Raw genomic sequence first — 12,209 nt, forward strand, 5'->3', positions numbered from 1 at the left:
GAGCCCTCAATCTGGGCATGTGCCCTGACCAGGAATCGAACCGTGACCTCCTGGTTCATAGGTTGATGCTCAACCACTGAGCCATGCCAGCTGGGCTTTATTTCTCTTCATCATTTTTTTTTTCTTTCCTCTACTAGAATATATTGACAAATCAAACCTTCATGAATTGCAAGCATTTGTCTCCTAGACCTTAGGCTACAGTTTTGATTGACTTTACTTTTTATGATACATGACTACATTTTCATTTTTGTTTTAGGTGGAAAGCCAGATGACATCACCGTCCTTCTTTCCATAGTGGCTGAGTATACAGACTGACACACCTAGGTGTCAACTCCTGCCTTTCCTTCCATCATCCCAAATTTTCCCCAGCCGTGTGTGCTGATCCTGCTGGCAGGACCACGATTCTTTGCCACTGATCTCAATGGCCAGTGATGTAAGCCTTTTTGCCTGTCTTTTTGAGACCCCATTGAGATCTTTGTTAAGAACCACTACTGTCATTCACTAGCTCATATCTGCCAGCAACTTCGAAGAGAATCAAGATTTGAAGATTGGCCTTCACTTCTCATTGTCCTTTCCATGATGGGATCGGAGGTTTTCAAAGCTAAAATGGCTATTACTTTTCAAAAATGCTTGAAGTATTGAAGAAAATGAGTAATGTTGGTAAAGTGAATTAAAAATTACAGTGTGTAAAAGGGATTTTAAAAGTCTAACACAAATTCTATGTTATGGTACATCTCCTAGAAACATACATTATTCATCAAAAGAAATGTTACACGTGTACTATACAGTCTTTGTTATGATGATTGAGTGTGGCTTTGTGTTTTCATTATAAACTCCTATTTTTCAGGGGCTTATAATTCTGCTCTAAAACATTGCTGTGGATTATGAAATCTTGATCCAGGAGCTTTTTTTCTTACAAATTGGAAGAAAATTTCACTTTAATTCTATGGATGCAAACGTTTCATGGTTTTTAAAAGATGCTTAATTGTGATCCTATGATCAAAGTTTTGGCAGTTTATTGATTCATCCAACTCATAGGCTGGTGGCCTGAACTGCAGGAGTAGGGAGACTCTTTACCAAAATTTTAATGGGAATGTTACTCAAGATTGTAGAACTCCTCAAAGCCAAGGAATTTAATGCTATGACTGAAATCCTCCCAGCTGTCTGACATGATGCCCCTGTGTGGGAGCTCTAGGCCCATAGGCCTAATGGGTTGAGAATGGACAGCTGTTATTTTGAATTTTGGGGGTCATGCTACTCCTAGTCTCACTCAGACCCTTGATTAGTAGCCTTGCTTTTTGTATAGCATGCACCAAATTCAGGGGGTCCATGTGGAAGGAGCACTGTGGGCAATAGCAGCAACACAAGAGTCCATGAGGAAAACTAGTGATGATATGACATTTGCATTTGCCCTACACAGAAATTTAGGGGTTTCTGAATCAAGCTTAATGTTTACAGTTTCCAAATAGCCATCTTGCAGTGTATAGTTTCCTTATAAAACTATCCCACGTTCAGTTTTCCCATTATCTGCAATTTCAAACTTATTTTTAAGGTTTGTGTATAAGTCAACTGCTGTAAAGATATATATTTTTGGGTCAGTCTTTTTCTTCATTAACTTGGTGGTAGAAAAATATAGTTAGCAATCCTTAAATTAAAGCCATGTTTTATATATAAGTCAGGTAACATTGGTGTATAGATGAGAATGCAATTAAACCTGATGAGAATCTACTTGAGGAGAATATAGAAAGTCTCTTTCTCTAAAGGAGATACATACTCCCTGGTTTATTGCATTAAAACTTATGTTTGAGGTTACCTCAACTTGTTTTAAAAGATTTTGTTTTGTGAAATTGTACTGTATATTTGAGTAACTGTCAAGCTTTTGTTTTATTTAAAATTGTTTAACATGTACCATGTACATGTCATTACTATATTTCAATGCATCATGCTTGTAACAGGCATTTCATTTATAATAAGAATGAGTTATTCATTTGTAAACTGTTCAGTAATTTATCTACTATTCCTAAATTGGCATAATGTTAGATATCTATTTTGAATCACCTTTAATTACATGTCAGAATGCCTTAACTACCCTAACTTGACAAAACAGTTCTTTGGTAGAGGAGATGGGGGGTGGAGGGAGACTGTTTAAGTAATGAGAACCCAATTGTGCTGTGATAAAACACAGAAGCCAGAGTGGCAAGTGGCGGGGTATTTATTTTGCACAAAATATTTGCAGTCTCTGTGTATTTTAAAAAGTAAAGAAAGTTGCATCCAGAAGGGTTTTGTTGCAAGAAGTACATTTATACTTGGGCTGATGACATTAGTTCTTTTATTGGATTTCTAATTATTTCTGGTCAGAGGTGTGTAGCCTATGATCTGGATATATTTTGCATTAATTTTCCAATGCCTACATTTGATTCCTGGTAGAGCAGTGCTGATTAAGTCACTGGCTTTGCTCTCATTTAACCCATCAAACACAATCTTTGTAAAGCTAGATTGGTGGTGTTTTAATACAACTTATTTTATCAACTTTTTTGAGAAATTATTGTTAGAAATTGACAATATGTTTGTTCCAGTGATGTTGAATTTAGTGGGACAAGAATTGAGTTTCACCGTGGAACTAACTTTTGGACCTGGCCTGTAAATTTAGTAATACAAAATATTTTCTCTTTCCCCTGTCCTTTTTGTGTTATGCACTTAATTTTTTGACTGCCAGTGGTCAGTTGGAGTGCTGCTTATCAAGTAACTCTCCTTCCACTCTCAGTGGCCAGAGGCTGTGTTGGACTCATGCTGTAATTTTCCAGTCACAGGACCCAAGCCTCTGTGGGATATGACTGAGATACGCCACTTGGTGGGTCTGACTCTGAACTTGATGTGTGTGTTAATTGTATTTTAAATCAAGCAGTATAAAAAAGATACACACACATATTTGCCTCATGTAATGGACTTTTATAACAAAAGAGAATTTGGATTTCTAATTTACAAAAGGCAAATTATTTATCTCTCTCTGGATGCACCAAAGACCAGTAAAGTTTATAGCTTTTCCATCTATATTTATAAAGCAATACTGTATTATAAAAAAATCAATATTTTTATCACATGCTTGAAATTTTTATTTTGTTCTGTTTTAAAATGTGCACTCTAAACATATCAGAACCTTATTTCTTCCTGTGAACTTAAGCTACCTGCGCACAAAAAATATTTACCGAACGGATATGCAGTAGAGCCCTAGGCTCTTAAAAAGTGAAAGAAGAAATGAAGGGGAAAACGAGTTTTTTGTCCTGAATTACTGTACTGGCTTGACATGGTCGATGGGTACTAAATCACAAAAGAATCCATTCCAGGTGTGTATGTCTGGGGGTTGGGCTGTGTCTAGATTAGCAACTAGATTTCAAGCTTTGCATGATGGGAGTGTCTCTCCTATCAGCTACATTTGTTTTGGATAGAACAGTAGCCTTCAGTACCACCTTCAGTACCACCAACCTACCACATCAAGTAACAAGGCAGGAATTGTGGGAATTTACTGAGTTCGTTTTTGAGAGTTTTGGAGATTGACTAGAACTATAAGTGTTTGTACTTTGGATAAGTTCTTGGTTCCTTGTCACCTTATACCAGCTATCTTTGGTAGAAGCTACAGCATCAAATTTCCCTGGAAACAATCACATTTTTGCATTTAACAAATTTTACAGTATCAAACAAAAAAAAAATCTGCTTATAAAACTGAAAATATGAAACAAAACATTTGGATTTTATTCATAAAAAATTAAATTCTTTGTAAAATTGAACTTCTCAACTAAAAATTGGCAGTGTCAATGTCAAAATTTTAACGGTTAGCAGGTAGTTTGTGGCAAAGATGGCTAAATAATGAAGCAAGTTTGAATTTATATATACTAATGAGCTGCTTTTTTCTGTTGAGACTATCATTATTTGTCTTACCCAAGAGGCAATGACCTGAATTGGATGTCTGAAATATAACTTATGCAGGAATAGTTCTGTAAATACATTTAAATAAACTGTAAAGATATTTAATAAATATAGTATTTATACTAATCTGTGTACTCCTTTTAATTGAAATAGTAACTAAATAAGACACCAAACCCTGACATTGAATTTGTTGGTCTCTATCAAGTCCTCATTTCCAACCCTCTTAGCCTAGCAGTGACTCTGTACTTTGTAGCTATTATTTTGTCTTTTACTAGTTCTCTGCCTTAGCTCTTTTCACCAGCTGGTTTACTACATCAGTTTATCTTCCTCAAAAATTCATCAAAATGGACTGATAATTCAATGTAAAATACACATGGTTTCCTAGCTGAGAAGGCTTTTGCATCTTTTACATGGTATGAAGTGAAAGCACAGAAAAATCTGGTGTCGTTTAAATTTAGCATTCTGTATCTAAAATACAAATTAAATACAGTTTAACAGTATAACTGTCTTTTACAGATTAGTGCAGCATCCAGGCAATTACTGATGATGATGTCTCCAGGACCTAACCCCCCTGCCCATTTCCAAGAGTGAGCCAAAAACTTTCATCCTCTGCAAGGAGATCTATATCATGTGAAATTCAGTGTTAGTCACCAGTATAAGCATAAGATACATAAATCTTTAGCCTACACGTGAAAAAATTGCTTGAAATTATGTGGGTATTGCCAGTTGCCACAAAAAGCCCATTTTCATTCACTGAGGAACATTTTGGGATGAACTTGAGTTTTTAATAGGTTATTGTGGGTAGCTCTGATTCATTACTGAGCTACAAGAGCCAAATTCATTCTGGTTTTAGTTAGAAGTCTGTTCACAGTTCTAAAGTTGACTGATCCACTCAGCCACCTTTGTTTATGAATTCCTCACAAAATCTGAAGTACAATTGCTTACCAGTTAACATTTCTTTGGGATTTGGTGGTTTCACAAAGACTGAACAAGATGTTACAGCAGTCTAGTTTGTCAGGTTATAATTTACATTTAAACAGGTTTGGGGGAGGGAGAGGCTTACATCATCAGATATTACATAAGAATGCTTTTGTGCCAGATATTTTAGTCTGTGCAGGTAACAAGATTATTCTTAAAGGGGAAAAGAACAGAGACACTCATTTCACTCCAAATCCAGGCTTTTTTGACAGTGGAGGTAAGTGCTCTATGTCAGATATACAGATATAACTTTTTGGCATCACTTCCATTAAATTCTTTTTTTTGCGTTACACTGTAGAAAATCGCATCTGAAAATCAGGATAATTTAAAGCTATCACAAATAAGATTTTACAATAACATAAAAAGACTCCAAAGTGAAGGAAATAGCTATATACCTGGTATACCAGTTAATAATGCGGATTTTGTAATCAAAACAAGGTAATTTTAAGAGAAACATCAAAAGTGCTTTATTCTAAGTAATGTCCATCGCTAGCTACACATTTCCCCCATCTTTCAGGTAATTTGTGGATACCGTCCCAATAGAACTTCTCTTGTTTTGAGGCAAACCATTCAGAGACCCCATTTTCCACTTCTATGTACGTTTTGAAGTGCTGCTCAGAAAGTGCGTGTGCCATGGATCGGAACAAGTGGTAATCTGAAGGGGCAAGGTCTGGTGAATACAGCGGGTGGGTTAATACTTCCCAGGCAAGATCTTTTAATGTGTCTTTAACTGGTTTTTAAGTGTGTGATGGTGTGTCATCATGAAGCAAAATTACTTTGCTGTGTCTTCTGGTCCATTCTGGTCGTTTTGCGATCAAAGCATGGTTCAAATTGATTATTTGTTGTCGGTAGCGATCTGTATTAACAGTTTCATCTGGTTTTAGAAGCTCATAATACACCACACCTTCCTGATCCCACCAAATGCAGAGCATTGTCTTCTTTCCTAAGCGATTTGGCCTTGCAGTCAATGTTGATGGTTGACATGGATCAACGCATGATTTTCTGTGTTTGGGATTCTCAAATCCACTTTTCATCGCGTCACAATTTGATGCAAAAAAAGACGTGCTGTTGAAGCAACATTTGACTGATGACTTTTCGGTTTTCCATTTGTCTTTTGTTCAGTTGATGTGGCACCCATTTTCCTTCCTTTAAAATCTTTCCCATTGCTTGTAAACAATTGGAAATTGTTTGCTAAGCAATGTTTAATCTTTCACTGTTTTTGAGTTTGACACGCATCTTCATCCAATTGTTGGTCTTCAAACTTTTTTGGTTGACCTGGACATTCTTTGTCTTTCACATCAAAATCATCACTTTTAAAGTATTTCAACCAGTGTTCACAGTATCTTGAGATGGAGCATGTTCACCATAAGCTTCCCGAAGTATACGATAACTTTAGTAGCACTTTTCTTCAAAATAAAATAATGAATTAAAACCTCCCACAAATGCTCTTTTTTTGGCACGAAATTCAACTTTTTTTTTAATATATATTTTATTGATTTTTTACAGAGAAGAAGGGAGAGGGAAAAAGAGTTAGAAACATCGATGAGAGAGAAACACCGATCAGCCGCCTCCTGCACACCCCCTACTGGGGACGTGTCCGCAACCAAGGTACATGCTCTTGACCAGGAATCGAACCCGGGACCCTTCATCCCCAGGCCGACGCTCTCTCCACTGAGCCAAGCTAGGGCTTGACATTTTTATGTGTAAAAATATCTATGATGTTAACACCTTCAGAAAATTTGACATGAAGTTTTGAAGCTTGTCAATACAACAAAACAGGATAAATATCAAATCGCATATATATCAACATATGTGTAACTCCATCTATTGAAAAAAAATCCACATTATTAACCGGTACACCTAGGATTTTTATTCTTGACTCCCTTCCCCAGGGATTTTGCTTAAAATCTTAATATAAAAAGCAGTGACCAAAAAGGTCATGGCACTACAAAAGACTGCATAACTATGTCTGAAAGCACCAAAACTCAAATGTTTGCAATCAAATACAAAAATACCTATTAGTCACGAAACTCTACAAGCAGTATTGGTGCACTCCAAATGACTGCTGAAGAACGTTTAAATACCTTTATAGCCTGGCCATCATGGCTCAGTGGTTGAGCATTGACCTATGAACCAGGAGGTCACAGTTCTATTCCTGGTCAGGTACATGCCTGGGCTGCAGGCTCTATCCCCAGTGTGGGGCGTGCAGGAGGCAGCCAATCAATGATTCTCATCATTGATGTTTCTATCTCCCTTCCTCTCTGAAATCAATACAAATACATTTTTTTAAAAAAAATAAATGCCTTTATAACACTGGCAAAGAAAATGCTAAAAGCTCTAACGTGAACATGCATTGAATTGAAGAATTCTAATTAGCTGCTTTCCAAGTCGTATAATGGATTTAAAGCAAATTACATATAGTTAGCAAGGAGCTATTTTTACATATGGTTGTGGTATGAGATGAAAATGTTTAGAAAAGCAGAAGTCCATCCTGCATTTCAAGGGAGTCCAAGACAATATAGACTAAGTGTGAAATGTGTTTGAGGTGTGTCAGTAAATGGGGTCATTAAATCTTAGAATATGTAAAAACTGCCATTATTCATGTCCTCTTCACTGTCACTTGCTGTTGCCAGACTGTTGAAAGGGTTGTCGCAGTGTTCTCGCTGGTCGGAAGAAACTGCTCTAAAGAACGTGCAAGTAAACTGGAGGGGGGAAAGTAACTGTACTGTTTATTCAAAGTAAAAGTTCTCAAGTGCTCCAGGGAATAGCCCTTTTCAGAAACTTGGCCAATGTGGTCACCCTAACTTTGATGACTATGGTTCATGAAACACCCAGAACCTTCATGACCGGACCAATGCATTCTCTAAAACAGAATTCTTCCCCCAAAGGCACACAGTTTGGGATCAGTGATCTGCTTCTGACTCCCCTGCCTGAGCCATTTAAACTAACGCCAGGGTTGTAAGAGACAGAGGACAAAGACAGATTTTGCAGGTAATTCTGCTTAACTCCCATCTTCTCTCCTTTCCCTCCTCCTGTGACAGAAGTGAACCCCCTTCCCAGCTAATGCCCATCCTTTCCTCCCTGTCTGCCTCACAGCCTCCCCTCTACTGGATAGGAATATAAGCATTTTGAAATAATGTCTCTAATCCTTAAAATATATAAAAAGTCCCATCCTGTTCCTCCCTCCCTGCCTTACCTCTGCTGTAGTTGTCTACACTTGCTGTCTCCATTTTCTTATTCTCCTATTCAGTCCTATCTAAAAGCTCCTGACACCACCATTTCACAGAAACTCTTATTATGGTTACCAAAAATCCTCACATCCTTAAGCCAATGGCCATTTTCAGTCTTCATCCCACTTCCTACTTAGGCACTTTCTTCTTGTACCTTCTTCATGCCATACTCTCCTGGTCGCTCTTAGACTTTCAACAGCCTTTGCATCAGGGTTTCTCAACCTCAGCATTAGCTTCATCCTGTGCCACTGTTTCCCCCTGGCTATCTACTCTAACCATACTGACCAGCCTTCAGTTCCTTAAAGCCACCATGTTTCCTCCATCACAGGGCTTTGCACACACCACACATTCACCCAACATCCCCCATCCAATATTACTGTCCTAAAAAAAATCTTTTGTACAGCTTAAGATAGTGACTTTTAGAAACAATATTTCTCCTTCTAGATTTCTAATTCTAACTAAGAAACTCATATTCCCAAACCAATAATAGCAGCAATAGCAAAACAGGCTTGAGTAAAATATTAATGTAAATGTAAAATTGAAACTCATTATTTGAGATACTTCTGTTTCTAATAAATTGTGTTTATCAGTAGATTTCATAAGGTTTAATGTTAGCATTCTATGAAGCTTATCATCAATCTAGTAAAATGTTGGTATTTTTATATGTTATTAACTATGACTTTGCTATGAAGGAATTTGTGATGTTTTGGGGATAAAAGTTATATTGTATCACTATGAATAAATGATTTTCCAAACAGATTTGAAAAATGAAATGAGAAGAACATTTATTTTGTAAAACAAACTATATGACTAGCATATTATTTGTATTCAAAGATATGTATGCTATACACAATCATAATTTATTCTTTAAAACAAGTGATCCAAATCCCTACTTGAATATACTATGTTAGAAATTACTCTGGTGAAGGGATTAAGCAAAACAACAACCACATAAAAAAATAATTGTATTAACGGTCTATAAAATAAATCAGTCTTTTCTCCATCGCAGATTGGTTTCTCTCTACTGTCAAAAAGTAAGAAAATGTATCTTCAGGATATTGAGGGTGGGCTGGAGCAGGGAGACTGCAAAAGGGTGACAGATGATGGGAATTCTTGACTGAGACATGGTTATGTCTCAACGTTTTTCTTTTGCCTTCCTGAGAGATGGAGACCCTGGCTCTTCCTGTGTGTCACTATTCACTCTTTTCATTATAGGACTGCCAGAATTTTCCAACGCAGAGATGTTTGAGAGAATCTCATCGGCATAAAGCTTCCTGGGTGCTACTTTTCTTGAGATAGACTCCATGGCCTTGCTATCTTTTTTACCAACCTTTGAATTTGAACATGCCAGATCTGACCTGAGGTATTAATATAAATTAAATGAGTAAACTATTTACTTTGAAATAAATATATAAAAGCCTAAGTGACTTATGACCAAATGACTAGAACGACTGGTCAGCCAGTCACTATGACGTGCACTGACCACCAGGGGGCAGACACTCAGTGCAGGAGCTACCCCCTGGTGGTCATTGTGCTCCCATAGCCAACCTCCCATGGCTGGCCAACCTCTCACGGCCCCTGCCCCCTGCCAGCCAGCCCCCGTGATAGGCCCCAATCAGGGGGCTGGCCGGCCAACCTCCCGGGGTCTCTCCCCTCAACTGGCCCCCCAATAGGCCTCGATCACCAGCCAGGCAGAAGGACCCCACCTGTGCACGAATTCATGCACTGGGCCTCTAGTTTTTATATAACTAATGGAGCAATATGGGATGACAATGATAACACTGGTTTAGGGAGTATACTGAAATAATATGGAACTAACTGTTTTCAAAGTTAAGATTTACATATATGATTATTTAGAAATTCTCTCTACAGATTTGAATTTTTCTTAACCTACTGTGCATGAGACAATCTTGTGAAATGGTAACAGGACCAAGTTAAAAAAAGAGTCAAATAAATTACTAATACAGGCAGTCCTCGGGTTACGTTGGACTCAACATACATCGTTTCATGGTTACGTCGCCATCTCCCATTTCTTTATTAAAAAAAAAAGTTCCGTCATTTCGACGTATGTACATAGGTGCTTTGTTTTTTATTATTTATTTTTTCTAATAAATCTTTATTGTTCAGATTATTACAGTTGTTCCTCTTTTTTCCCCCCATAGCTGCCTTCCACCTGGTTCCCACCCCACCCTCTGCCCTTACCCCCCCCTCACTGTCCTCATCCATAGGTGTACGATTTTTGTCCAGTCTCTTCCCACACCCCTCATACCCCTTTCCCCCTGAGAACTCTCAGTCCACTCCCTTTCTATGCCCCTGATCCTTTTATATTCACCAGTTTATTCTGTTCATCAGAGTTTTTATTCACTTGATTTTTAGATTCACTAGTTGATAGATATGTATTTGTTGTCACTTTATTGTTCATAATTTTTGTCTTTACCCTTTTCTTCTTCCTCTTCTTAAAGAATACCTTTCAGCATTTCATATAATACTGGTTTGGTGGTGATGAATTCCTTTGGCTTTTTCTTACCTGTGAAGCTCTTTATCTGACCTTCAATTCTAAATGATAGCTTTGCTGGGTAGAGTAATCTTGGTTGTAGGTTCTTGCTATTCATCACTTTGAATATTTCTTGCCACTCCCTTCTGGCCTGCATAGTTTCTGTTGAGAAATCAGCTGACAATTGTATGGATACTCCCATGTAGGTAACTGTTTTTCTCTTGCTGCTTTTAATAGTCTGTCTTTTGCCCTTAGCATTTTAATTATGATGTGTCTTGGTGTGGTCCTCTTTGGATTCCTTTTGTTTGGGGTTCTGTGCGCTTCCTGGACTTGTAAGTCTATTTCTTTCACCAGGTGGAAGTTTTCTGTCATTATTTCTTCAAATAGGTTTTCAATATCTTGCTCTCTCTCTTCTTCTGGCACCCCCATAATTCTGATGTTGGTATGCTTGAAGTTGTCCCAGAGGCTCCTTACACTATCTTCATATTTTTGGATTCTTTTTGCTTTTCCGGTTGGGTGTTTTTTGCTTCTTTGTATTTCAAATCTTTGACTTGATTCTTGGGATCCTCTAGTCTCTTGTTGGATCTCTGTATAATATTTTTTATTTCAGTCAGTGTATGTTTAATTTCTAGTTGGTTCTTTTTCATATCCTTGAGGGTCTCACTAAATTTATTGGCGGTTTCTAGAAGATTCTTGAGCAACCTTATAACCGTAGTTTTGAACTCTATATCCAGTAGATTGCTTTCCTCCATTTCTTTCATTTGTGACTTGTTTCTTTGTCTCCGCATTTTGGCTGCTTCCCTGTGTTGATAGCGTGGCTTTGTGTGCTAGGTGTTCTATAGGGCCCAGTGGCTCAGCCTCCCTAATTACATGAGGGGGACACTCTTGGTGCACCCCTTTGTGGGCTGTGTGCACAGTCTTGTTGTAGTTAAGCCTTGATTGTTGTTGGTATCACTGGGAGGAGTTGACCTCCAGGCCAACTGTCTGTGAGGATCAGTTGTGTCTATGATGAGAGAACTTCTGTGCTAGAGACACCCTTATGGGGCAAGACTTCCTTCAGTGGGGCTCACTGAGTCTGCCCCCTGAGTGTGTCTCTTATGGATCTGAAGAGTTATAGTCTGGATGGTCTCTCTCTGACCACTGGGTACACTGGCTCTTGGATCTCCAAGGAGAGAGGCCACCCAGCAGTAGCTACAGAGAGATCTGCAGATTCCTTCCCTTTGTTTGGGGTTTGGAGGTGCCCAGATGAGGCCCAACTGTGAAGCAATGCAAGCTGCTGTCGAGCCTTGGGTCTTCTTTTGGAGGCTCTGGGCTCTTTTACCCAGCTGCAGAATGTTAGGTTTCAGATTGCAAAGGGCCAGGCCATTCATATGCAAAAGCCTCCGCACATAGCTTGGGTGGAGCTGTAAATTGGGTGGAGCGGGGTCTCAGGGAATCAACAGCAATGGCTGACCGTCAGCCCTGCCTAGAAGAGGTCCTGTGTCTCTGTGTCCCGCAGCACCGTGCAGGAACAATGATCGCTGCAAGCATCTCTGAGAGAAAGCTACCCTCGAGTTCCGCTCGATGCCAGACAGTCCAGTTTC

The 12,209-nt window shown here is 38.5% G+C and overlaps 3 protein-coding genes across 5 annotated transcripts in view; 2 read left to right on the forward strand and 1 right to left on the reverse strand.

The window, feature by feature from the left end:
• The window catches only part of PPTC7 (protein phosphatase targeting COQ7), a 48,379-nt gene extending 44,331 nt beyond the window's left edge, over positions 1-4,048 (forward strand). Inside the window, exons 6-7 of one of the 2 annotated variants that reach the window (XR_013959574.1) lie at positions 257-433; positions 3,182-4,047. Coding sequence is in view for 1 of the 2 variants with exons in the window: in XM_080650604.1 (XP_080506730.1) it covers positions 257-315 (59 nt within the window). In the remaining variant the exon portion in view is untranslated. Of the gene's footprint in view, positions 1-256 lie in introns of both variants that reach the window. The other variant, XM_080650604.1, reaches the window with a different exon arrangement.
• Positions 4,049-7,180: 3,132 nt separating this feature from the next.
• The window catches only part of VPS29 (VPS29 retromer complex component), a 39,111-nt gene continuing 34,082 nt past the window's right edge, over positions 7,181-12,209 (forward strand). The window contains exons 1-2 of one of the 2 annotated variants that reach the window (XM_080650613.1): positions 7,181-7,893; positions 9,348-9,495. The gene's annotated coding sequence lies outside the window, so the exon portion shown is untranslated. The remainder of the gene's footprint in view (positions 7,894-9,347; positions 9,496-12,209) is intronic. The other variant, XM_080650614.1, reaches the window with a different exon arrangement.
• RAD9B (RAD9 checkpoint clamp component B) overlaps positions 7,476-12,209 on the reverse strand; it is a gene marked incomplete at its 3' end in the record, with an annotated part of 28,685 nt that continues 23,951 nt past the window's right edge. Inside the window, exons 10-11 of the mRNA XM_080649878.1 lie at positions 9,271-9,490; positions 7,476-7,628 (exon numbers count right to left, since the gene is read on the reverse strand). Coding sequence (XP_080506004.1) covers positions 7,476-7,628; positions 9,271-9,490 — 373 coding nt within the window. The remainder of the gene's footprint in view (positions 7,629-9,270; positions 9,491-12,209) is intronic.

This window comes from Plecotus auritus (genome assembly GCF_963455305.1).
Source record: "Plecotus auritus genome assembly, chromosome: 13".
NCBI classification, from domain to species: Eukaryota; Metazoa; Chordata; class Mammalia; order Chiroptera; family Vespertilionidae; genus Plecotus; species Plecotus auritus.